The following is a 27,331-nucleotide window of genomic DNA, read 5'->3' as shown; positions in this document are numbered from 1 at the left end:
TCCACGCACTACACACACGGACATGCGTGTACCAGTTACATATATACTTGATTGGATAGTTATTTTGGGATTTAAGGGGTATTTCTGTGTACTTAAAGGGTTAATTCCAATTACGCGGAAATTCGGGTTATGTCGCCAGCAAATGAACGGAACTCGCTCGTAACCCAGGGACTACCTGTATATTGTTTTCCAGCTGTTATTGTATCTCCAATTAGAATGGTCTTGCTTCCAGATATTTGGCTGCTTACCGGACTTCAGGTGTAGGTTGTCCTCTGACGATGCAGTCTAACTGGACTTTGCTGCCCTCTGGAACTTCTCTGCTTTTCAGTTTCTGGATAAAATGGGGCCGCTCAGACACTGGTTCGTCTGCACGTGACGGAGGCTGTGTCAAAATGTAGCTTTCAGTCGCTTCTACCGCTTCGGAGTCAAAGTGCTCTTCCTCAGTAATCCTACCGTCCTGTAATTCTGCATGACCAATCCCAGAGTCCAGATGGATCTCTGGCTGGTGGCTAATGACGTGACCGTCCTCTGCCACCTCGGTTGGTACGGTCGAGCGTTCCCTGTCGTCTGACCCGTCGGGGTAAACCGTTCCTTCGTTCTGGTTCTTGTTCCGACTACGATGGGCTTTGCATGCTCTGGGTCGTATCCGTTTGGAGGTGTTCGCCTTGAAGAGAGAGGAGAGCTCCTCAATGAAGTCGGCCGCCTTGTTGAGGAACTCCTTCTTGGACTGGGTCTCCATGCCAAACTGAGAGTTCCTCGCCGACTTGTTTAGGTGGTTTAAACCATCACTACTGTTCCTCTTTGTATTTTCCTGCCTTACGGAGGCTGTGTGTAGCTTTCTGTCTGGCATGAGGTTCGTTTGTGTTGCTGGCGAGTCAACAGGCATAGCGGAAGGGGGCACGTAAGGAAAAGAAGGGGGCTTTGCGAGGTGAACAGAGGAAGTCATTGACGAAGTAACGGAAGCCGAGGCAGGTGGGGTGAAGGCGAGTTTGACCTCTGCCCTTTCGGGCTCGTGTCCGATGGCTTGGCAGGCCAAGTTAACACTCTTATCCAGCTCTTCTTCGCTAAGGAACGCCGACAGGTCTGGCAATTGGCTATCATGGAGACCCGCCGAGTCCTCGGCCTTTGCTTTGAGCGAGCCAAAAATCTGAAGACGTGACGATGAAGCGTCAGATCGGCTCATCTCACTGTGGCGTTGCTGGGCTCGGGCCTCAGCCAGGTAGCTCTCCCTTAAGAGATGAGAGAGCGAGCGGGGCGGCTCGGTGCTGTTCTCTTGCATACTGGAGGAAGAATCAGAAAAGCCAATGTCAGATGGATGGAGATAAATGGGCCTTTATAAGAAGTTCATCTCAGAGTTAAAATACGCTCACGCAATGTACTGATACTCCGGTGGTGGAAGGTTAGTAACACAGGAATCGAAGGTATTAGTTGTTTTACCTATAATGCTCGTTTTTGACATCACATTAGTGAAGTCGAGGAATCGAAAACAAGAAAATCAATACTCTGGACAGTGTTGTCACTTGTTGCTGTGTTCTGATGACTTTCTGTCAGTAACGAGTAATCTAACGCATTCATTTTTCCAAACCAGTAATCTGATTAAAGTTAGTTTCCTTAGTGTCTGTGTGCCACTATTTTGTTATTGCCTCATAATGTATGTAGAATGAAGAATATTGTAGTCACGTGTGACGAGCATTTTGAATAGAAAATGTTAGGTTCCCGCTGTGTTCGTTTCCTTGGTAACCGCTCATAGTTACTTCCTGTTTTGGTCTCGAGTCGCACGCGCTAAGTGTTTTGGGACTGACAAAGGCGTGTGCCAGCGCGGGTGTACATTCGAGCCAGGTATAGCCACCTGGTCAGATGTGCGGGGAAATGTTGATCTGTGTGCGTCCATGAATGAATGTATTTTTCCTTCATTCTAGAGGGTTCCAGCGATAGGTTGGAGCCGCTGCACGCGTGGCCGTTTCGTAGCTTTGCTGTTGGAATGGCGGGTAGTCATCGCTCCAAGTTGGCAAGCATTTTATACATCATATTAGTGTTTAACATTAATGCCGTGAGGTGACGTGTTCGTTTGGGATCTTTGGGATGTGTTTTAAGTCCGATGGAGTGTAAAGTGCTTAGTTGCCGCCACGTTTTGTGGTCAAATTAGCTTGTGTACGGCGTACTTCCGGGTTGTGTGCGCGCATCTGCGCCTGCCCCCACTTTTTGTTTATTGCACTGTGTAATTAATTTGTGTGTTGTTGAATATTGTGCAGTCAATTTGCATTATTTTTCATTGGCATTGATATGCTGTTAACCCTAAACCCTAACCCCTAAAACCTAACGTGGAATTCAGAATTTTTGACATTAGGCTAAATCTTCGAGTTAGCAGGGGTTTAATTAGTCAGTGAAGTTGATTTGAACAAATTCCATGCAGTTTGTCAGTTATTTGTTAGTTTCAGGGTGGCTAAGCTAGCGCAAGTCAATGGTGGTTGAAATCAACTCCATCGACTAATTAAACCTCCGCTAACTCAAAGATTAAGCCTTATGTGAACAATTCTTATCTTCCCTTTTAAATTCAATTATCGGAAAGTCAATTACATGCAATGACATTTTTCTGTTGTCATTCTTATGTTGAGGCAGCAAAGGGAGAAAAATTGGTACAAAGTAACTGATAAATTACTTTTAAAATAACGTAGTTACTTTGATAATAATTGGTAAAGTAACTAGATTAATTTTTGAGGCGTAATCAGTAATTAAATTATTTTTTTCTAGTAATCTGTGACAACACCGACTCTGGACCATCTGGGTCCAGACTGAGATAAGACAAAGACCTTCAAAATATGGTCAGTGACTTTCAGTTATTTAATCAACGTCTCTGTAGCGCTGAAAAAATATTAGGGGTGTTGATACAGCGCCATCTGATGCTTGCATTTGGTCACTACATAATTAGGCCCCCATGCAGGTGCATCATGATCACAAAAAATTTTGGAAAATATCTGCTTCTGAGATTTTTTTTAAAAAATGGCAAAATCGTACTTGTTCTGGTGACATGGATTGGAAAAGAAAAGCTCTTAGTGCTGTTGGTGTAACTACATAATCTTAGTTTTATAAGTTGCTACATTTTACATGAGATGGATACAGTATAACAGTGTTTGCCACTGATTATGTTTCTACATGAATGCATTTTGTCCACTTCAAAAACACCACGGTTTATGCAATACATTTCGCCTAAATTGCTTGAATTTTAACATTTCGGCCAGATACTACTAGTATACTCCAAAACTATAGCAAATTGACACTTTTGACCTAATTTTTCTTTTCTAGTGATGCAAATTTAGTAAAGTCTCACTACTTTTATCCAGAAAGCATTTTGCTTGTAGACCAGTGTAATTGTTTTTTTCACTCTTGATAAATGTACTTTTCATAGATCCTGTCAGCGTTGTAATAACGGCGTTAGAGTATAACGGCGTTACTAATGGCGTTATTTTTGTCAGCAGTGAGTAATCTAACTAATTGCTTTTCCCATCTTTGCAATGCCGTTACTGTTACTGAGGATGTGAAGGCATGCGTTACTAAAATTTGGTTGAATGAAGCTAGAGATGTCTGACAGACATGGAAAGAGCAGAGCGGGAGGTGGGAGGAGGGAAGGGGGTCGTGACGCCGTTGCAACCGTGATGCTAGGTGGCTCGGTGTATTAGCATAGCATTCGCGTTATCGCTAGGATTAGCATTTAGCGTGGTGAGCGTCTTTTTTTTTTTTTTTTTTTTTTTTTTAAATCTGTCCTGTTCAGCTGTTTGGCACGGAGAATGGAAGTTGTGGAAGAATGTGAAAAGTTGCAAAGACAAGAAACACATTGAACGCCTACACTGACTTTGCCTGGCACGGCCAGACCGTTCTCCCTGTATTTTTCAAACACTGAGAGAATAGTCTGGGACCCAGCCCATTAACGGCCTCTCGAGCAAGTACAAAATCAATCGTCAAATCAGATTCGTTTATTTGCGTGACGTCTTCTTAACGAGCAACGTCACCATTCCGCGTCGGAAGTCGTCTTCACAACAACACAGATGGCGAACAGGAGAGCCGAGAATATGTTCCAATCCACGGTAAAATCAGTTTTAAATGACCAAAAACACATCGACACAAGTCATTGACAACAGTCCGTCTCGCGCTAGCCATGTTGAATAATCTCCGCTCTCCTCGTATGTTTACTTCCGCGCGCAAGTCCCTCGTCCCGCCCGTCGCTGATTGGTCCACTCCGCTGTGTTTGCTGTGGCTTGCTCCGCCCTGGAAATTTTATCCGCTTAATGGTGGCCAGACTCAATAGCTGGAACAGCGGTGAGTCTGGAGTACCAGGCTAACACTAACTATGAATATGTTGGTGCTATCGTCAGCTAGATATATTTCCGGTTGACACCATGTGGGAGGGCTGTTGACCAGGGAAAGAAGGGGAGGCGGGTGGGGGAGTCTGTAGGGTAAGTGATCGGGAGGGGTGGAGTGTACACAAATCAGTTCTGTGATCTAGAAACCAGTAATCGTGTGAATCCCTTGTGAGTGTAAGCCCGTCGGCGACCGACCTTACGCTGCCCCACCGCTAATCCCGGCACCGGGGCCGCCCACCCGATTGCGGCCAATCAAATCCAGCCCCGAGCGTCATCTTAAACTCTCGGGCAACTTTTTTTTTTTTTTTTTTTAACATACAGTTCGTGGCTTTCAGGTGGGTACAATTAATTGAAAATAATGGACTGTTTTCCTTTTGAGCATGCATTATCACCACGAAGTGGGCGTTGTCCTTGTAGATGCTACAATAGAATACTAATACTTTGTTTTTTATTACCAAAAATAGTCACTTGCCCTAAACTTTCGTACCCGTAAACCAGGGGTCCCCGAACTAGGGCCCGCGGGCCGAATACGGCCCGCCCCCGCATTTTGTCCGGCCCCCTGAACAAAAAAAATTTGGAGAAAAAAAAAAAAAAAAATTCTCCAATAGGTTTATTTATTTCCTGGCTTTTTTTCTGTGACGAACCCAGAGAGGGTTATTTGGTTATTATCTATTTAATTAATAGTGTTATTATTATTATTACATTATATTATATTATATATATATATTTTTTTTACTTTTGTTCCGTGAAGAATGCATAAAGGGTTATTTGATTGTGGCATTCTGAAAAACAATAAATCTGTACATTTTGGCACTCCTGCAATCGTCACACCTTTTCTGTTACAAACTGACCCCGGCCCCTCATCAGAGAAAGTTATGTGGCCCTCACAGGAAAAAGTTTGGGGACCCCTGCCATAAACCTTATGTTTTTTGTTTTTTTTTTCAATAAAAACAACTAGGGCAAAGATAGGAGAGGGGAGAGATTAAGAGCCTTACCTGCAAATTTAAAAATATATCTACAGTACATATATTATGGTTGTGACGATGATACACACAAGTCACAGTTCAGTACGTACCTCGGTACGGGGTTACGGTTTGGTGGGGGTTCAGTATAACAGGGAAAACAAAAAGGCTTTTTTCTCACAGCATTTGAAAGTTAAAGTTTGTATACCATTACACTCTTATATAAGTGAAATTTTTAAAAATGTAAAAGGTGTGATCTATTTTGGGAATAAAAAAGACAGTACAATTCAGTCAGTTAATATAAACATATTCGATGTAAAAGACGTTATAGAATGGGATTAATAACGTGTAAAACATGAAAAGTAACGTCAGTTACTTTGCCGAGTAACTACTGTAATTACTCCTACGTTGAGGTAACTGAGTTACTAACTCAATTGCTTTTGGGAAAAGTAATTTGTGACTGAAACTAATTACTTTTTTAAAGTAAGATTAACAACACTGGATCCTGCTCACAAACATTGCTCGGAGAAGTACGCAATGGCGCACCTGAGAGCCATGTTGTAAATTGTCTCAAGGTCTGCAGGCCAGGTTTGACGGGTTAGAGCAGACATGTCCAAAGTCCGGCCCGGGGGCCAAATGCGGCCCTAGGTCAAATTTCATCCGGCCCCCAGCTTCTGTCATAAAATCAATAACGTCTGGCCCGCACACACTTAATAAATTGGTCTGCAGTACTAATACCAGCATATGAAGTAGCGTACACACTAAATTTACCCACTAAAAGTCAGCAGCACTCCAAGTAACATTACCCCTTGTGCCCGTTTACTTCCAATTTTCTAAATTGGCGACAATAAACAAAAAAACAACAACTGAGCAACAACTCTGTCTGCCTCATTTGCAAAGAAACAGTCGCTGTTTTTAAGGAGTTCGATGTGAGGCGATATTACCAAACAAGACATGCTGACATGTACGACTATATTACAGGGAAGATTCGCAGCAACTTGAAACTAGTATAATTTCACACCAGCATTATTTTGCAAGAGCCCGAGAGTCGAAAGAGAACGCCACAAAGGCTAGTTGCGAGATTGTTGAATTTATGAATTAAAAAAATAATAAAGCAAATGTGACACACAGAATGGCTTTCTAAAATTTGCTTAAATATATTGTTCCACGTAAACAACATCAGCCAAGGTCGGCCCCCCACATTTTTACCACACCAAATCTGGCCCCCTTTGCAAAAAGTTTGGACACCCCTGGGTTAGAGACTCCCTAACCTCCTTCCCAACTTGTACAAAGTTTCCTCCTTGCATAATTTTTGGACTCACCGCATAAGCAAGTTATGGAATACAAACACTAGATAGGCGGCGCATCTGCTACCGACACTCAAATCAGTGCGATGAAGCTCGCTGCTCCCCTTCCAGCGGACCTGAAGGTGCAGCTGTTGTGTACATTAATCCTGCGCAAACAGACCCCAAGCCCACCAAGTCATATCTAATAATAGCTGGGGCTCAGTTTACATGAAGAAAATCAACAAAGAAAAAGTAGCTTCCCTCATCTTGTGTGACCTTGTTATCATGAGTTTAACCACAATCAAAGCAAAGCTATATGACAGATATGATCATAAATCGAGAGGAGCGAGTGGAGGGAACGGGCTTGTTTTGATGACCCGGACCCCTCTTTCATAAACAAGGGGGGTGTTCGAGCAATTGAATTAACAAGCAGTTTTTGCAGTCGGCATCTAAAAGTAGACTGAAGTCCACCAGAGGCTCCGTGTCAGAGATTTTCTGAGGCTCTCAGAAGTATGTGGCTGATGCCAAAGGCCACCATGCAGGAATAATGACTTTAATGGATGTTGTGTTTTTTACCTTCAGAGTAAGCCCAGCTGGCCTCTGGGAATGGACTGGTGTATCCTCGGGGGGCACCTGTGCTCAAAGTGGGAGATTCCGCTCTTCCACTCGTTGCCACCTGGGAAAATCAAATCTCGGGACATAGGCAGCGGCCCGGCTTTCCCGCTTTTCTTGCAGTTAGCCTTGGCGTTTACAGGGAAATTTGAAGGCAAGTAGCTAGGGTAACCTGTCAGCAGTAAAAGTAGCAACATTTGTCAGCGCCACGCTCACGGGTTATTTTGAGGAGGCCTGGCCCATATGTCTGGGAGGCGTCCTTGCTCATTGGCCAGCGGGAGCATGTTGGAAAGGGATTCCACCTCTGCCGCTGTGCCAGAGACTAGCAAGCATCGTCCTACAGATTTAGAAGCCCCTTACCCAGCCTGTCATACGCCCTACGGTCAACTCCACTGATTAACCCATTGCAGGATACTCATTTAACTCATTAGATGTCCAGTCCATTTTGGCTGAGAAGGCATGACGCGAACATCATCTCATTTCAAGGTCATTTTATTTAAAAGTAAATTTCAACGAAATGACATTGAAATGACCTTTAAATGAACATTAAATGTCCTTGAAATGACCTTAAAGAGCATTACGTTTTCAAAGCATTCCGATTGTTTACTGGAAAATCATCTGAAAATCCTGTTTGCAGCTTTTGAGCCTTTTAAGAGCAGTTTCCGTGAAGAGTTTAATACCATTTTCAAACATTTGAAACTGGGAGTGACTGTTATCAGATGTTTATTGTCAGTGTTAAGAGTATAACGGCGTTATTTTTTTTCAGTAGTAAGTAATCTACCATATTGGCCCGAATATAAGACGGTGTTTTTTGCATTGAAATAACACTGAAAAAGAGGGGGTCGACTTATATTCGCGGTCTAGACATTGTACCCATTCACGACGCTAGATGGCGCCAGATATCACTGAAGCGATGTTGTCATGACAGATCTCAGCTACTGTTTTTAGTTTAAGCAGTTTGCATTATTTTATAGAAATGTTTTCCTTATTAAGATTTGTTTCAAGACTACAGTTACAGTTAGACTTCACTTTGATGGTTAATTCAATTATTGCAATTTTGTTGTTTCATCACAATAGACTGGTTTATTTACATTTCAAAAACCAGAAGCCATACATTCATTTACGAATGTGATTGCACTTTAGTTTACATATTTAAATGTTCAAATATTAAGATTTGAATGAGGCAAAATAACATGCCTTTTCTCTCAAATATATTGTTCTAATCATTTGTTTCGGATGTACTGTAATTACAGTTGTGGTTAAAAGTTTACATACACTTGTGAAGAACATAATGTCATGGCTCTCTTGAGTTTCCAGTTATTTCTACAACTCTGATTTTTCTCCGATAGAGTGATTGGAACAGATACTTCTTTGTCACAAAAAACATTCATGAAGTTTGGTTCTTTTATGACTTTATTATGGGTTAACAGAAAAAGTGATCAAATCTGCTGGGTCAAAAATATATATACAGCAACACGAATTAGCAATTTAGGTGACTTAGAAAGTTGTGTCAGTGAAATGAGCTTCATAGCATGCCCTCTTAACTTCTTGTGAGTGATTATGAGTGGTGCGCTGGTGACTTCTCTGAGGCCATTGAAATAGGGCTCGTTGGATGCAAACGCCCACAAACGCTACAATGGGAAAGTCAAAGGAGCTCAGCATGGATCTGAAAAAGCGAATCATTGACTTGAACAAGTCAGGAAAGTCACTTGGAGCTATTTCAAAGCAGCTGCAGGTCCCAAGAGCAATAGTGCAAACAATTGTTTGTAAGTATAAAGTGCATGGCACTGTTTTGTCACTGCCACGATCAGGAAGAAAACGCAAGCTATCACCTGCTGCTGAGAGAAAATTGGTCAGGAGGGTGAAGATTCAACCGAGAATCACCAAAAAGCAGATCTGCCAAGAATTAGAAGCTGCTGGAACACAGGTGTCAGTGTACACAATCAAGCGTGTTTTGCATCTCCATAGACTGAGAGGCTGCCGTGCAAGAAGGAAGCCCTTGCTCCTAAAGCGGCACCTTTAGGCTGGACTGAAGTTTGCTGCTGATCACATGGACAAAGATAAGACCTTCTGGAGGAAAGTTCTGTGGTCAGACGAAACAAAAATCGAGCTGTTTGGCCACAATGGCCAGCAATATGTTTGGAGGAGAAAAGTTGAGGCCTTTAACCCCAAGTACACCATGCCTACCGTCAAGCACGGTGGTGGTAGTATTATGCTGTGGGGCTGTTTTGCTACCAGTGGAACTGGTGCTTTACAGAGAGTAAATGGGATAATGAAGAAGGAGGATTACCTTAAAATTCTTCAAGATAACCTAAAGTCATCAGCCCGAAGATTGTGTCTTGGGCGCAGTTGGGTGTTCCAACAGGACAATGACCCAAACACACATCAAATGTGGTAATGGAATGGATAAATCAGGCTAGAATTAAGGTTTTCGAATGGCCTTCCCAAAGTCCTGACTTAAACCCCATTGAGAACTTGTGGACAATGCTGAAGAAACAAGTCCATGTCAGAAAGCCATCAAATTGAACTGAACTGCACCAATTCTGTCAAGAGGAGTGGTCAAAGATTCAACCAGAAGCTTGCCAGAAGCTTGTGGATGGCTACCAAAAGCGCCTAATTGATGTGAAAATGGCCAAGGGACATGTTACCAAATATTAGCGCTGCTGTATGTATATTTTTGACCCAGCAGATTTGATCACTTTTTTCTGTTCACCCATAATAAAGTCATAAGAGAACCAAACTTCATGAATGTTTTTTGTGACAAAGAAGTATCTGTTCCAATCACTCTATCAGAGAAAAATCAGAGTTGTAGAAATAACTGGAAACTCAAGAGAGCCATGACATTATGTTCTTCACAAGTGTATGTAAACTTTTGACCACAACTGTATTTTCTGTATAAAAATGAATTTGGTGTTCAAAAAGTCTCTTGTCAAACTTGAGTCTTGAAAAAGAGGGGGTGGTCTTACAATCAGGGCTGTCTTATATTCGGGCCAATTACTTTTTCCATCTTTGCAACGCTGTTAGCAATATTGAGGATGTGAATGGGCGCGTTACTACAATTTGGTTGAATGTAGCGCACACATCCGCCTGCCTGTCCTGGTTTAATAAAAGGCAAATAATGTAAAGAAACAAAAAAGTGTTGTTTTCGAAAAGTACATACAATGACATTTTGTTTTGTTTACAAAATGATGTTGGCACAAGAACTCGGAGACACTGAAACTCGCATAGCATTGTGTTTGGAAATCAACATGTGCCCCAAGCAGCAGTTGTGTTGTTCAGTGACGAGGTGCATTTTCACCATTGAATAAGCGAAACTTCAGATACTGGGCCAAGAACAACCCTCGTGAGTTGCATGAACACCCTTTGCGTTGTCCTCGGTTGATTGTATGGTGCGCTGTGGCAGAATTCGGTGTATGGGGTCCGTACTTCTTTGAAGAAAACAATGTTAGTAAATTGACTGTAAACTCTGATCAATATTGTGGGATACTAGAGACTTTTCTCCCACTGTGAAGTAAGGGGGTGGGTCAGTGATACTGTGGGGCTGTTTCGCTTCCAAAGGCCCTGGGAACCATGTTAGGGTGCATGGCTTCATGAATGCTTTGAAATACCAGGACATTTTAAATCAAAATCTGTTGCCCTCTGCCCGAAAGCTGAAGATGGGTCGTCACTGGATCTTTCAGCAAGACAATGACCCTAAACATATGGCCATATTTACACACAAATGGTTCACCAGACACAAAATCAAGCTCCTCCCAAGGCCATCTCAGTCCCCAGACCTTGTTTTGTTGGCAAAAGGGGGTTGTACAAAGTATTAACACCAGGGGTGCTAATAATTGTGACACACATTATTTGATGTCAAATAAATATTTCTTTATGTGGGATTTTTTCCCCACTTAATAAATGCACTTGTATTGAAGGTTGGATTTTTCTCTGTTTTTCCATTAAGGTCCCATAATATTTGAATTAAAAAAATATATATATTAGAAGCTAAAAAACACATCTTTGCCAGGGGTGCCAATAATTATGTGGAGCACTGTACATTCATAACAATGCACGAAAAATAATTGTCCATAATACACCCATCCCTCGCTTGGATTCTTCAATATGAAGAAAAGCAAGCGTTTGTAAAATATGGAAGCAAAAATGCACCTGTCTAATTCACTCCAAATGTAAACATTGGTCTCATATGTGACGTAGGGACAACGTTTGTTGAAGCCAGTGATATTTCTAGTTAAATCTTCGGTTATCAGTGTCCACATGATGGCGCCACAAATGCAGAATTCGCACATCTTCACTTTGTCCGGCGTTCTTAAGAACCGTCGTTTAAATGTGCGTGTGGATGGTAGGCCAAACCATAGAAAAAGTTGTTCTTTTTGCCAGATAACCTGCGACGTTTAGACATGGCCGCAGTTAGTTACGTTTCCAGTTAAATCTGGTCATTAGTGTCCTCATGATGGCGCCACAAACACAGAATTCGCAAATCTTAAATTCTGAAATTTTTAAGAACCCTTGTTTAAATGTGCGTGTGGATGATAGGCCAAACCGTAGAAAAAGTTTTTTGCCAAATACCCTGCGTCATGTAGACATGGCCTCAGTGGCCACAACCTGAGAGCAATTCCTGTTATGCGGGCCCGTCTCATTTTTGCCCCTATGATGCACCTGTTGTTGATTTCATTAACGACAAAGCAGTTAAAATTGATTAACATCCCCCTCTGGTACTTAATTGACCAGATCATTATCCCAGAAGTTTGACTGATAGGTTGCTATACCTTAAAAAGTGTGCCTCTAATGTTTTTGAGCAGTGGATTGTTGCTAATTTAACACATCGTTATTTTCAGTACCATTAGTTTTATAATGAATACAGTATGTGGAATATCTGAAGAAAGACAAAAGTTGTTTACATATACAATGAAAACAAGCACAATAGAAGATAGATATTTTATGTCACATTTTTTTCACAAAAAAAATTAGCAAAGCTGTCTTAATTTTCAAAAGCCACTGTATGACAAAGTAATACATCTGACATGTTAAGAGTTCAGAGTAAACATGTGCCGATTACCGGTTTCAAGGTATACTGTGTGGTATGAAATTTTTTTTTGTCATACCATTTTTTCTATGTCCCAAAACTGCATGGAGAAATCCCTCGCTTGCAGCTGCAAGGCTCATCCCTCCCCGACCAGTTGTTGCTCAGTGTCAGTGAGTCAGCTGTGCTACACGATGGCTGGAGGAGGTGAAACTCCTGAACATTTTTCCCCCATCGAAGAAAACGAAATCTCTGCTATGGGAACACTTCGGCCATACAGAAAAGTTACAGACAGCGGTGGCTTATAGGAGGGCCAACGTACATGTAAAACACGTTTGCGGAGGGTGGCTGCCAAGGAGGTAATACCTCTAATATGATTTCTCATTTATACAAAATTAAAGGTTAGTAATCAGTCATGAACGTTTCCCAAGCATGTTTAGTGTGTCTAGCGGTGGTAAAACATGTTTTTTTCTCTCTGGCAACTGTCTGTGTTGAGAAAGTGTGTATAATGTAAATATAATAGGAGTCATACACACGTTTTTTATGGCATATAATTCAATTATTTTTGTTCTGATGGCAATAATGTTGCACTGTGGCCTGGGTTTAGGCTTTTAGGCTCACCTCAAGGACAGCATTTATTTTAATTTATTTAGAATATGTATTTTTTAACTTAACATGATACTTATGTTCCAATTGCTAATATGTTTTGAAAAATAAAAATCCTGTTCAATGCAGTTTTTTTTTAAACCCATATATCTCAAAGTAACACATTTTAGAGCTGTAATTACAATACCGTGAAACAAGGCCGGCCCAGCCTATACGCATACTATGCAGCTGCTTAGGGCCCCTGACCACTAGGGGGCCCCCAATTTGACAATTGTTTAATTTATATTCTATTTTGTTTACTAGTTTGCTTTATCTGACTTTTGTGAGTTTTGATACTTGATTACAAGCTTAAAAAAATAAAAGTTCTTCCTTAACTTTTCTTTCCTCTTCTAGAAAAAGGTTTGGCGCTATCTACTGTAAGTACTGACAATCATTTGGGGTGAGAAGTTTGAAGTATGCAGTGCAACAAAATCTGATTAATACACAAAATATGGACGTATGGGTTGGATTGCATGTATGGGTTTCACAGTACACGGTGACAAAATGGTGGGGCAAAAATATGGGCCCCTTTGCATTATTTTGCTTAGGGCCCCCAAATGGCCTGGGCCAGCCCTGCCGTGAAACCGTGATATTTTTGCTTAAGGTCATCATACCGGCACATGCCGACATCAGAGTACTGACATACTTCTAACTCATTCTATTGGTTAATGAAATTAAGCTGTGTGCCATCAGTAATTCAAATATTTGAAGGAATGACAAACATTACCAGTTGACGAAATTAAAATTAATAAAATTACACTTAAAACAGTGCAAAAGACACAAAGCCAAGTGAATACTCACACCCAAGAGCGTGTGTGTTAGTTAACACTAAACATGAAGCTTTATCAAGACTTTTCATGTAGACCTGCACATTTTTTTATATTTGCATATCTTGTGTTAAAATTCTGACTTGACACATATACAATGTATCACAAAAGTGAGTACACCCCTCACATTTCTGCAGATATTTAGGTATATCTTTTCATGGGACAACACTGACAAAATGACACTTTGACACAATGAAAAGTAGTCTGTGTGCAGCTTATATAATAGAGTTAATTTATTAGTTATTTAATAGTTAATTTATTAAGCCCGAAAACAGTTTGCTGAAGACATGTCAACAAAGCACATGAATTACTGGAACCATGTCGTATGGTCTGATGAGACGGGCAGGGTTTCTTGTGTACCGTCTTCAGAAAAGGCTTCCTCCTGGGGTGACAGCCATGCACACCAATTTGATATAGGGTGTGGTGTATGGTCTGAGCACTAACAGGCTGACCCCCACCTCTTCAGTCTCTGCAGCAATGCTGACAGCACTCCTATAACAAGTCACATGACATTTTGGACGGAAAATGACAAGCAGTACTCAATTTGGACATTTAGGGATGTACGTTATTTCAAAGGGGTGTACTCACTTTTGTTGTCAGGAGTTTAGATATAAATGGCTATATTTTGAGGGGAAAATCAATTAACTAATTAACAGACTACTTTTCATTGTATCAAAGTGTCATTTTGTCAGTGTTGTTCCATGAAAAGATATACTTAGATATCTGCAAAAATGCGAGGGGTGTACTCACTTTTGTGATACACTGTACACATTTGCAACAACGCAAAATATGCTTTCTGGCACTCGAATGACTAAAAAGCTCTACATGCAAGGATACAACACACATTTTAGTTCTAATTTGAATAAGAACCAATCATTTGTTAGTAAAAAATATATACTCACGACAAATAAACATGCATAATTAACAACTTTAGCTCAACTCCATTTTGAATGAATAATTACTGTACTGCAAGTCTTTGGTGTGTCTGGAAACACAATCGGGTTTACCAACACGATAAAGGCAACAACATGGATGGAGAATCACAGTTTAGTTCCTGTTTCTTGCCGTACTCTTTGCAGTCAAGCTGCTCACTTCACAGACACAAGGAGAGAAACTAGGTCATTTGTATACAAACATACTGGATGGATCATTAGCAGCACATCTTAGCCCATTCTTTTTCATGATAGATGTTTAGAATACAATGTTATTATCAGTGTATCACTTTTGTATATTTTATCAGGATAAACCCCTTGACGAACTCTTCTTTCACAGCATCAATGATGCTCAGATAATGTTCTTGTATATTATCAACAACATAACAGTTTTAGGCACGTTAGACACAACCCTGGCTGTACTTTTTCATCCTCTGTTACAACTTTGTGACGCCTCCGATGCAAACTCAGAAGCTGGCAAATTCCAACCTTTTCTGTTGGTACCTTTCATACTCATCGTTGAGCTGAACAAATGCGGATGTCCTTGTTCCCGTTAGGAGTCATCGTTGGATCGTTTGCGGGACTGATCACCTCTGAAAAATAGCAAAAGTTCAAAATCTCTTCAACTAAGTTACAGCTGATGTTTTGTTTCAGTATGTCGTTCTGATTGTTCCTTTACACGTCAGTCAGATTGAAAGACATCCAAATCCTACAGTGGGGCAAATAAGTATTTAGTCAACCACTAATTGTGCAAGTTCTCCCACTTGAAAATATGAGAGAGGCCTGTAATTGTCAACATGGGTAAACCTCAACCATTGAAAGGTGGAAAAGCGCTATATAACACCATAACCATAACCATGAGAGACAGAATATGAGAAAGAAACAGAAAATCATATTGTTTGATTTTTAAAGAATTTTTTGGCAAATCATGGTAGAAAATAAGTATTTGGTCAATACCAAAAGTTCATCTCAGTACATTGTTATGTACCCTTTGTTGGCAATAACGGAGGCCAAACGTTTTCTGTATCTCTTCACAAGCTTTTCACACACTGTTGCTGGTATTTTGGCCCATTCCTCCATGCATATCTCCTCTAGAGCAGTGATGTTTTGGGGCTGTCGTTGGGCAACATGGACTTTCAACTCCCTCCAAAGATTGAGAAGTTGAGATCTGGAGACTGGCTAGGCCACTCCAGGACCTTGAAATGTTTCTTACGAAGCCACTCCTTTGTTGCCCTGGCTGTGTGTTTGGGATCACTGTCGTGCTGAAAGACCGAGCCACGTCTCATCTTCAATGCCCTTGCTGATGGAAGGAGATTTTGACTCAAAATCTCCCGATACATGGTCCCATTATTCTTTCCTTTACACAGATCAGTCGTCCTTGTCCCTTTGCAGAAAAACAGCCCCAAAGCATGATGTTTCCACCCCCATACTTTACAGTGGGTATGGTGCAATTCAATATTCTTTTTCTTCCAAACAAGAGAACCTATGTTTCTACCAAAAATTTCTATTTTGGTTTCATTTGACCATAACACATTCACCCAGTCCTCTTCTGGATCATCCAAATGCTCTCTAGCGAACCGCAGACGGGCCTGGACGTGTACTTTCTTCAGCAGGGGGACACGTCTGGCAGTGCAGGATTTGAGTCCCTGGCGCCGCCTTGTGTTATTGATAGTAGCCTTTGTTACTGTGGTCCCAGCTCTCCGTAGGTCATTCACTGGGTCCCCCTGTATGGTTCTGGGATTTTTGCTCACCGTTCTTGTTATCATTTTGACGATACGGGATGAGATCTTGCACGGAGCCCCAGACGAGGGAGTTTATCACTGGTGTTGTATGTCTTCCATTTTCTAATAATTGCTCCCACAGTCGATTTCTTTACACCAAGTGTTTTACCTATTGCAGATTCAGTCTTCCCAGCCTGGTGCAGGTCTACAATTTTGTCTCTGGTGTCCTTCGACAACTCTTTGGTCTTGGCCATAGTGGAGTTTGACGTGTGACTGACTGAGGTTTTGGACAGGTGTCTTTTATGCCGAAAATGAGTTAAAACAGGTGCCATTAATACAGGTAACGAGTGGAGAAGAAGTTAGACCTCTTTGACAGGCAGAAATCTTGCTCGTTTGTAGGTGACCAAATACTTATTTTCCACTCTAATTTGGAGATAAATTCTTTAAAAATCAAGCAATGTGATTTTCTGTTTTTTTTCCACATTCTGTCGCTCATGGTTGAGGTTTACCCATGTTGACATTTACAGGTCTCTCTAATCTTTTCAAGTAGGAGAACTTGCACAATTGGTGGTTGACTAAATACTTATTTGCCCAACTGTATATATTAAGCAAAAAGTGTACATTTAACAAAAGGGGGGTGGCCAACAAATTCATAGGGGGGGGATCGTGGCCACCCGAGTGACCTTATTTTGACAATGTGCCGATACAGCGTCCCGATCCGATACGGAAAAAAAGTTTATTAAAAGAAAAAAAAAAGTTTGTTGTCCCACTGTGCTGCCTGCATAATGTTAATTATTTTAAAACATGAATAGCGTAGAAAAATCCTTGTCTTTATTAAATGCTTCATTGAGTGAGTCCACTCAAATCCGCTCACGCTTTGACGCTCACGCTGCTGAGAACAGCCTTTCACTTAAACAATGAGTTGCCAAAGCACACTACCGCTAGTGTGTAACAAGCTAAACGATGATCGACACATCTGTGCCTTTGAGCTACAGAGCCTTCACTCGCCAGATCAAAACTATAAACCTGTCAATCATCGGTAACTTTATGTAGCAAACTCTAACTGCCTGCTGACCAAGCACGCACTTTTTTAAAGTAGCGTAATTTTCGGACTATAAGCCGCTACTTTTTTCCTTCATTTTGAATCCTGCGGCTTATAGTCCAGTGCGGCTTATTTGTTGATTTACTTGTTTTAATAGGCAACACATTCCTCCGAGTATGCATTGCAGTGCTACAGATGTAAATAAAAATCAAAATTCAAGTTCTGTGCTAATTATTTATTCAGTTACTGTTCCAGTTGTGTCATTAATTGCTTATTATGGTATTTAGTAACTTTTTTCTGACAGCGGCGTCATAAGACGGTCATATTTATGACATGACACTATCATGGGCATTACTGAATGCCTAAGACTGATGTCATTAGGTGTCATTCCACAAATTATGTTACTAACTCAATTTATGTCCAGTGTGGATCTTTTACATCCATTCAAAAGTGAGATAATATACTGGAACAGTAACTGAATAAATAATTAGCACAGAACATGAATTTTGATTTATTTACATCTGTAGCGCCACAATGCATGCTAGGAGTCATGTTGGACAACAAAATTGTTGACATCAGGTGGCAAAAGAGGTTGATCGTCTCCCCCAAGGGAGCAGTGATGCCCAAATGAAGCTTCTTGAAGCAATTAAGCTTTGCAGCCAATTGGTTCAAAGCTTCATGGTGGTTCATTGGTTCATTCAGTCACTGTCGTATGGTGCCGCTGTCAAATAAAACGATACCGGTTAATATCTTTTGGTGTAAACATCCCATAATACAGGGTGTCCAAACAGTCTCTTTACCATTTCAAAAATTTATTAAAAATGCAATTGATTGGATATTTTATTCAGATTTGTTCTATTGTATTCAGCGTTTATTGAAGTTTTTTTGTTGTTGTTTTTTTTAACCCTATTTTAATGCACTTCTACATGGGCACCATTACTTGCACGAAGCACATCAAGACGGTACTCAATTTCTTGCCATGTTCGCTGTAGCATAGCCTCATCAATTGTGGCAATGGCATCTGTAATCATTCGCTTAAGGTCAGTAATGTCCCTTATCTTTGTTCGATACACGATATCTTTTAACATAGCCCCATAGAAAGAAGTCCAGGGGAGTGATATCTGGTGTACGTGGCGGCCAAAGAATTGGCCCATCCCTTCTAATCCATTGGTCTGGAAATGTTTGATTGGGGAACCCACGACCATGCAGCCCCCAATGTGGTGGTGCACCATCTTGCTGAAAAATGATGGTTGGTTGAAGGTCATTCAGTTGTGGTGGCACATATTCAGTTAAAAGGTCAAGGTAAACATTTGCAGAAATTGATGTCTCGATGAAGAAAAACACACAAATGCAGTGTAATAAAAAACTTTAATAAACACTGAATACAATAGAACAAATCTGAAAATATCTAATCAATTGCATTTTTGATAAATTTTTGAAATGGTAAAGAGACTTTATGGACACCCTGTACAATGAGGACAGCTGCGGCCTATAGTCCAGTGCGGCTTATCTATGAAGAAATGCCGTTTTCGTGTCACATTTGGTGGATGGTGGCTTATAGTCAGGTGCGCCTTATAGTGCGAAAATTACGGTACGTTTTTTTTTTTTTTTTTTCACCCTCTTTAAAAAGCCACTTTCCCCCCCCAATTGTGTTGTACTGGTTGAAGTTTATATTTATGGTAGGAAAATTTTGGAAATCATGTGTCGTGATCTCATAGTTCTACCACAAAAAAATCTGGGGTATATTGGGGTATATAGTGGAGTAATCTGAAATGTAACCTCTTTCAAATAAATGGAGACGAGCCATTGAAATGGCATGTTTCTTTTTTTTTTTTAATGTATTGTTGTCACTACCTACTGTTGACACATTTCCAGGTATTTTTCATGTGAAATGAATTTGGCAATAACTCTCTACTCATGTCTGCAACTGCATACTGTAGTAACAAGCCGTTAATTGCCAACTAACCGTGGATAGCCGTTCAAGGAAAGTTCCATCTGGAGCTTCTGGTCATTCGCTGCGTACTCCAAAAGCAGAGACTCCATAGCAGGAGGGTTGATTTGAGGAATAAAGTCAGAGAAAAGAACAGGAGCCAACTGGGTCCACTCTGTAAAAAGGGGGGGGGAGATACAATTTTGAAGTCGAACACACACCTTTGTTGCCACAGCAACCCGTACGTTCACTGGCTACATAGGTGGACAACAAATTGTGGGTCATGTAGGACACAATATCTAAATGATAAAATACATATTTTAAATCTCCCAGATAGAAGGCTCCAGGTCTCATGCGGTTTGTTTTTGTTCTTCCTGGTGAGGATACTAACAAAAATGGCAACTTCTCCATTATTTGATAACTGATCAGAATGAAATTTGGTAGTCACATTCTAGAGACGTACACGCATCAATCCTCAGAGCCCAATTTTTATTTTTTTGTCTCAGGGCTTACGAATTCGATTAATTAACGGCGAACTTATTGTTGCCTGTAGGTTCCGAGTTAGCCAGTAAAGGCCATTAGCACTCTTCGAGTGTGGTTATGTCAGTGTAAAGAGCGAGCCGGGCAGTCGTAGTTCATTTTAACTTGTTTTGATAATTATATTTAGAGTAGGGCTGTCAAACGATTAAAATTTTTTAATCGAGTTAATCACAGCTTAAAAATTAATAAACATAAATATGCATATACATAAACATTCAACTTACTGTACATAAGTACTGTATTTGTTTATTATAACAATAAATCCACAAGATGGCATTAACATTCTTTCTGTTGAAGGGATCCACGGATAGAAAGACTTGTAGCTCTTGAAAATTAAATTTGAGTACATTTATAGTAATTTTATATTAAAACCCCTCTTAATGTTTTAGTTTTAATAAAATTTGTAAAATTTTCAATCAAAAAGTCACATCGGGCTCACTGCCGTTCTTCTACAGTGTCTTTAACTACGTAAGGTAGTGATTGAAATACACCACAAGGTGTCAATGGCGAGTTTTAAATTAACTAGAGATCTAGCCAAGGCAAAGTCAAAGGTTTATGTGTATTTTGCATAGCTATTTTGATTGGGAATGCCAGTTCTCTTTGCATCGAGTGCTTTTCTTTTTGTGAACATTATTTTTTTGAGAGATAGGATTATTATTTTTGTTGTGCTCTCACTAAATGATACTGTAGCGACTTAACTGTTCCGCCCAAATGCATGATGGGAAGTTGGGCAACCATGATTGTCAGTGGTAGCTGCAAATGGTATACAGTATGTTCTGCATTGTATTCAATTAGGTGTGTTAAGAAAAATAACATCTCCTGCTCTGACCAAATGCATGATAGTAAGTTGGACAACCATGACTGTCAGTAGTGGCTGCAAATAGTATAGAATATGTTCTGCGTTGTGTTCAATTAAGCATGTTATGAAAAAAAAAACGTCTCCTGCTCCGCCCAAATGCATGATAGCAAGTTGGGTAACCATGACTGTCAGTAGCGGCTGCAAATGGTAAAGAATATGTTCTGCGTTGTGTTCAATTAAGCGTGTTATGAAAATGAACGTCTCTTGCTCTGCCCAAATGCATGATGGGAAGTTGGGCAACCATGACTGTTAGTAGTGGCTGCCAAATCTTAAGCAAATTAAAGGCGCAGTCCAATGAACGCCTGATCCACTCGCATTTCTCTGCCTTTTCGCCCTCAATTTGCTAAAACGGCGTCATTGTAAACTGTTTGAGGCAAGGCATGAACGGGTTATTCCATGCATGTGTTAATTGCGTCAAATATTTTAACGTGATTAATTTAAAAAAATAATTACCGCCCGTTGACGCGATAAATTTGAGATTAATAATATGTTCATTTTTAAACAATTGATAACATTAAAATGAATAACAAACAGAAACACTAATTATAGCCCAAAGAACACACTTTTTTTTGTTAGTTGTTTGACAACAATTGACACCCAATTTATTTAAACTGGGAGGACACGCCGTGAATGCTCAGCTTTCAGTGCCTTTGACGGAGCTGGACATCCAAACCATTTTGACAGGGAAGGCGAACGTTTGAACGTTTGTTCATTCGTCTGTTTGTCATTTTTGCCTCACTCTTTATGCAAAGTTACGAAAACACAATCCTCAGTTTATGTCAAGATGATGATAAATGATAAGTGCAACAAATTTGATTTGCAGTGGTCCACCTGGTCGGAGGCTATGCAGGCCTTTCACCACACTGGCCATAGTTGACGGCTGCACCTTGAAGGGCACGGCGTGAGCTTTAATCAGGAGAGCTGGAAGGAAAACGCCTGAATAGTGAGTAACAATTTTCCCGTTTCGACTAAATCATTAGCTTTTACGCAAACAAGGCACCAAAGTACTTACGCATGAGCGTGTTGACATATTTCTCTGCGACGTGATCGGCAAACAGGTTCATCAAATCCTGTTTCAGATCACGATTCAGTTTGGACTCGATGTAAAACTTGTTCTGTAAACAGTCTTGGTAAGAAGGCTGCACCAACTGTGAAAACAGTCAAGAAGTGATCGTGTTTTTTTTCCCCCAGAAGTTACTTACCAAATACATAAACACTGGAACAATACACTGAAGAGCCGCAAAGTATTGTGTCAAGGCTGTGTTGAAGCTTTCAATCAGGTTTTCTTGTGGGACGGCCTAAAACCAATCAAAACAGCGTACCGGTTTGATAAATTTCAATCGTGAAGGATGGGTGGGCAATGTCTTAGCTTACATGTAGCTCGGCGGACACTTGCTGTAGATGATCAGTGATTTTGGATTTCAGGTCACTGTAAAGCAGCTCTGAGTATTGCTGGCAAACACACTTGTAGACGTAACTGCGAAAACACACAAATGGCTCAATGGACTCTGAGAAATCTACTGATTTTGAGGCCCAATATTTCTCCCAAAAATATCGATTATTGGCATAACATCGATAGATCTAGTAGAATTAAAGGTTGTTACAGTGATCCCTCGCTACTTCGCGCTTCAAGCTTCGCGCCCTCAGTCCATCGCGGATTTTTTTTTCCAATTAAAAAATCTAAAATATATAATATAAAATTTGTTGGTCAGGAAGTGCACTGGAGTTGCTTATTAAAGTTAACGAAGATTGACAGACCTTAATGTTTGATCTTGCCACAGATGCTTGGAAACCGAAGCTTCAAAGCACCACATGCGTCAATCATTGTTTAACTTGTTAAACTGTTGCTGTGGCAACTCATTGTGTGTAAGTGAGCAGCTTGAGCGGATTTGAGTGGACTCACTCAATGAAGCATGTAATAAATTTGTTATTGCTTTCACACATGGAGAGATATCCCGAGAATGACGCGGGTTGGACACAGACTTGTTGCCAACTCGGTGCTCTCTGTACGGGGAGGGATGCTGGCGCGATTTTATAACCCAGATATTACATAATTTTTGGTTGGCATCGGCAACAAAATAAACCACACATTCTTTGGCTTTACGACCCAGTAGTAATTTAATTACATTATGTCTTCAGTTTTATTTTTTCTATTTTCAGCTTGCCATGTTGATAATTGTGATTTTTGTCTACCGCTATTCGTCTTAGTGTGAAGAAAGAGGAAATGACGATCGGCCCGCCATGATATTTACGTCATTAGCCATCATGCTCTGACCTGGGAATTTAACGCCTGCTTTCACACATACTGCTTCACGGGAAAGTCCCAGACATTATACTAAGCCGCGACTCAGTAAATGCCCGTGTCATCTCTGTGTCAGATGAATCGGGAAATTGCTTCAACACATAAGGGATACATGTTTAAATATATATATATGTGTGTAAATATATATGTGTGTGTGTATTAGGATTGGGAACCTCTTGGTACCTCACGATGATACGATTTGCGATGCAAAGCTCACGATGACAATGATCTGACGATACGACAAAACAACGATTATCGATACATTGGTCAGGAAATCATTCTAGAATATTTTACAAACAACTAATTAACCGAAAAACAAGCTTCTGCTGTGAATTGGAATGAGTTTATCACTAGTAGACGTCCAATCCAGTAGAACTGGGATGGATGGCAGTGAATGAACGAACGTCTATGGCCGTCAGTGGCAGCCAATTCCTGGCAATGAGGTAATTTTGGACTATTTAAGGTCATTTATCTGTTGAGTTAGAGTTACTTACTGTTGATTTTAGGGTATTTTACGGGTCGCTTCCAGTTTATTTTGAGTTACAGAACAGGAAGTGATCTGGGAATCACCCAAATGAATAGGCAGTGACTCAAACTCAACAGGAAATGACCTGTAAATGCCCTGAAAATCGGACAGAATGACTGTGAAATAGTGGTGTAACAATATATCGAAATGGTGATAAATCGTGATAATTTTTATCCCAAAAGGTTATCGATATGCTCCTGCCAAGAATCGAGATATCGTTTTAAAAAGGTGTTAATGTATTAAACAAAAAACATAAAAAAAAAAGTTGCTACCAAAATCTTCCACCATAGTAGTGTCTCAGGTAAATAAGGCTGCCATTGACGGTGCTCGACACCCAATCCATTTAGACTACGAACGTTCGTTCATTCGAAATAGGGCTGCAGCTATCAATTATTTTAGTAGTTGATTAATCGATGAACTATTTAGTTCGAATATTCGAGTAATCGGATAGGGAACATAAAAAATTTACCTGAGCTGAGCCTCACACGGTGTATATATATATATATATATATATATATATATATATATATATATATATATATATATATATATAAAAAAGAGGATCTATGTACAACAAAAGAACAATTGGCTAACTTAGATGGCAAAAGTCCATTAGCTTAAATGCTATAAAATGCTAACGCTTTTTTACAATGCTCTTAACAAATGGCTCAGACACATATTCCCACAAAAAAATGGCTAAATATACCTTTAAACTAAATTATGAATGCATTCAAAAAACCCATTAGCTCAAACAAAAACTTAACTTTTGTTGGTCCTAACAGGGAGCAGCTGGATTCAGCCATCTGAAATGAGGCAGACTAGAGGGCCGTGTATCCACCCAAATGAATAAAAATGAATGCAAACACTTTCAAAACAAACCATTACAAGGCCACTTTAATTAAACGAATACTCGAAGCAGCGAAATTTAAATTGAATCTTTTTTTCTAATCGAAAACTCAATTTAATCGATTAATTGTTGCAGCACTTATTTGAAACCAGAGCATTCGCAGTCATTCTGTCTGATTTTTGGGTTAGTGACTGAAAATCAACTGGTAACCTTAAATGGCCCAAAATGACCTCATTGCCTGGCATTGGCTGCCAATGACAGCCATAGACGCTCAAATGAATTGGACGTCTACTAATGATAAACTCATTCCAATTCGCAGCAGAAGCTTGTTTTTCTGTTTACTAGTTGTATGTAGAATATCCTAGAATGATTTACTGAGCAATGTATCGATAATCGTTGTATCGCCATATCGTCAGATCATCGTTATCGTGAGCTTTGAATCGCAAATCGTATCGTATCGTGAGGTAACAAGAGGTTCCTACTCCTGCTGTGAAAGCTCTGGTTTCGAATGAACGAACGTTCCCAGTCTAAATGGTCAAAGCAGCCTTAGAATTAACTGAGACACTATTACGGTGGAAGATTTTGATAGCAACTTGTTGGTTCCTTTTAATTTTCTTGTTTAGACATTGACACCTTTTTAAAACAATATCTCGATTCTTGGCAGGAGCATATCTATAACCTTTTGTGATACAAAGTATCACGATATATCACCATTTCGAAATTTTGTCACACCCCTATTCCTGATAGAAACATGGGAGGGGTGCTGGAGCATGATGTGTATATATGATGCCCCCTACACATTTCTGACTGCCCCCTCATACATGACCTCAAAGCTATTTTGTTGGGGCATGAACATTATACTGAGCTATAAAAGTGCATTCATCAAACCTAAATATAAAAACTATAGGCGAGACTTGTATAATTGTGTCACTACCTGTATATTTGAGCATACGAAACAGAGATGTGGTCCGTGGGATTCTGAATGAGCAATCGCTCAATGGCCTTCTCCAGGTTTGGCCAGTGGTTGTTACGATAGTCTTGCACGGCCGTTGCATTAAGAACTGTAAAAGGAAAGGGGAAAGTACTTTTTTCCCCCCAAGTTTATTATATCAAACGAGCTGCGAGTGTCCGCTATTGACTCGAGGACTTACGGAACTTTGAAGTCGAGTCGACAGTGAACTTGTCTTGAGCAGATGCGGCAGGTTCGGTCTCTTCGCTAGATTCGCTGCCAGAGTCCGAGTCCATTAACTTGGAACCATCAGTGCTGCGGCATGGCAAACTCCTCCGACCCGACATATCTTCCCTTCCCAGAAGCGCTAAACAGGCAGGCTGAGGGAAAGTTGTCACATCGGACAGTCGGCTGCTTGAATCAGTCTGGACCTTACTGCTGTTGCTCGCACAATAGTTGTGATTATGGTCATCTTTTACTTCCGAACTGTCATCTTCCATAGCCTCCATTCCAACTGTGAACTGACACCGAGCATTTAAATGTGTAAACGTATCGTTGATCTAGACACGAGCATTCCAGGCACCTGAAACTGTTGTCAGCTTGGTGTTGTTGTTGATGACGGGTTCTTCACGACACTGTCGTGACGTTTTTCCTTCTTCTTCTACGCCACGTCTTTTACGCTAAGACCAACGACGAGGCGGCGCAATATCACCGACATGTGGCTCGGCGTGTGAACCATAGACAGGAGTAATTTTTACGGTTTCTTTCATCTTCAAATTTAACCGAAATTAAGGCGTTGATATTGTAATATTATGTGCAGTATATATTGCTATTACTGTTATATCAATACATTTGAGGGAAATTTATATCTGTGCATAATAGATTATGCATTATTTTTCTCCCATCACATTATACTTATTAAAAAATTGACAATTAAAACCTTTAACCCTGGGGCATTTATCAAACTTAACTTCATCAGTTATCGTTATTAATCATGAATGCATATGGCAGAAAACACAGACAAGACTGAAAAAGCAGTTTCTGCTCTTGCACTCCTCTTTAAAAGAAACTGCTGTATTTTAAGCAAAACCATAGGTTTGAATTTTGGGGCGGGGGGGGGGACACAACATGTTGATGACCCCGAAACGTAGTGTCAGCAATAAAATTAACTTACAAGAATATTTATAATCATAAGTTGACAATGAGTGTTTTTTGTTTCCCATCATTCTTGAGGGGAATTCTAAATCAGGCTGTTCAGACAATACTTAGTTTTCTCCAAGATTGTCATCCATTGAATATTGTACGCCTACCGGTGTCGTGCCAATGTAGTTACTCCAGTCAAAAATTGTATCCCCTGGGCGGAGCCATATGGAGGTAGATTTGTGTCTTTATTATTCAACCCCAAAAACTGTCGCTTCAATTATAAAAAAAAAAAAAGTGTTTGACTTTGAATGCAAAAGTCAATTTGAAACTCAACCCCCCCCCCCCAAAATGCACGTGAAAGCAATTTTTCTTTGATTTTTTTTTTAAAAAAAATTGAAATCAAGTTTTTTTTTATTGAAGCAACTTTTTTGATTGAAGTAATGTTGATGTGTTTTTGGGCCACGTTTTGGCTAGGACAATTGTGTTACTATTATTCAATGAAAAATGAAGTTGCTTCAAACAAATATAGATTTTAAAAAAGAAAATCACTTCAATCAAAAAAAAAGGAAAATTTCAATCATGGAAAAAGTTTTTGAATGCGAAAAAATATTTGAGATTGAAAAATTTGCATTTGAATACTTAATTTTTCATTGAAAAAGTTTTCTTTGATTGAAGCAATCCTTTTTGTGTTTGGGCCATATTATGATTAGGACATTTGTGTCTAAATCATTCAATCCCCCAAAAAGTTGCTTCAATCAAAAAAAATATTTTCGGTCAGAGAAAAAAAAAAAATGTTTTAAATTATATGCAAAGCAAATGACTGTCTA

At 40.1% G+C, this 27,331-nt stretch overlaps 2 protein-coding genes across 3 annotated transcripts in view; both read right to left on the bottom strand.

The window, feature by feature from the left end:
* Positions 1-7,379, bottom strand: part of mypn (myopalladin) — a 58,001-nt gene extending 50,622 nt beyond the window's left edge. For both annotated transcript variants that reach the window (XM_057848092.1, XM_057848093.1), the window contains exons 1-2: positions 7,183-7,379; positions 249-1,280 (exon numbers count right to left, since the gene is read on the bottom strand). In XM_057848092.1, coding sequence (XP_057704075.1) covers positions 249-1,279 — 1,031 coding nt within the window. In that variant the 5' untranslated portion in view covers position 1,280; positions 7,183-7,379. The remainder of the gene's footprint in view (positions 1-248; positions 1,281-7,182) is intronic.
* A 4,543-nt stretch (positions 7,380-11,922) lies between these two features.
* Positions 11,923-26,018, bottom strand: cacul1 (CDK2 associated cullin domain 1). The gene is made up of 8 exons (XM_057848099.1): positions 25,564-26,018; positions 25,347-25,473; positions 22,112-22,214; positions 21,940-22,035; positions 21,750-21,852; positions 21,569-21,658; positions 19,375-19,513; positions 11,923-15,238 (listed from the first exon to the last, which is right to left on the bottom strand). The coding sequence occupies exons 1-8, from the start codon at positions 25,868-25,870 to the stop codon at positions 15,199-15,201; spliced, it is 1,005 nt and encodes a 334-aa protein (XP_057704082.1). The 5' UTR covers positions 25,871-26,018; the 3' UTR covers positions 11,923-15,198.
* Between the last annotated feature and the right edge of the window lie 1,313 nt (positions 26,019-27,331).

This window comes from Corythoichthys intestinalis, chromosome 10, assembly GCF_030265065.1.
Source record: "Corythoichthys intestinalis isolate RoL2023-P3 chromosome 10, ASM3026506v1, whole genome shotgun sequence".
Classification (NCBI taxonomy): domain Eukaryota; kingdom Metazoa; phylum Chordata; class Actinopteri; order Syngnathiformes; family Syngnathidae; genus Corythoichthys; species Corythoichthys intestinalis.
Note: the sequence above shows the minus strand (reverse complement) of the source record. Positions and strands in the feature narration are given on the sequence as shown.

What these genes read in the sequence shown, in the direction of transcription:
- cacul1 (XM_057848099.1), bottom strand. Translation starts at nt 25,870, where the DNA reads ATGGAGGCTATGGAAGATGACAGTTCGGAAGTAAAAGATGACCATAAT. An exon ending in TTCCAGTGTTTATGTATTTG is followed by an intron (nt 21,853 to 21,939) that starts GTAAGTAACTTC and finishes GACTGTTTACAG; the next exon opens with AACAAGTTTTACATCGAGTC. An exon ending in ATATGTCAACACGCTCATGC is followed by an intron (nt 21,659 to 21,749) that starts GTAAGTACTTTG and finishes TTTTCCTTCCAG; the next exon opens with CTCTCCTGATTAAAGCTCAC.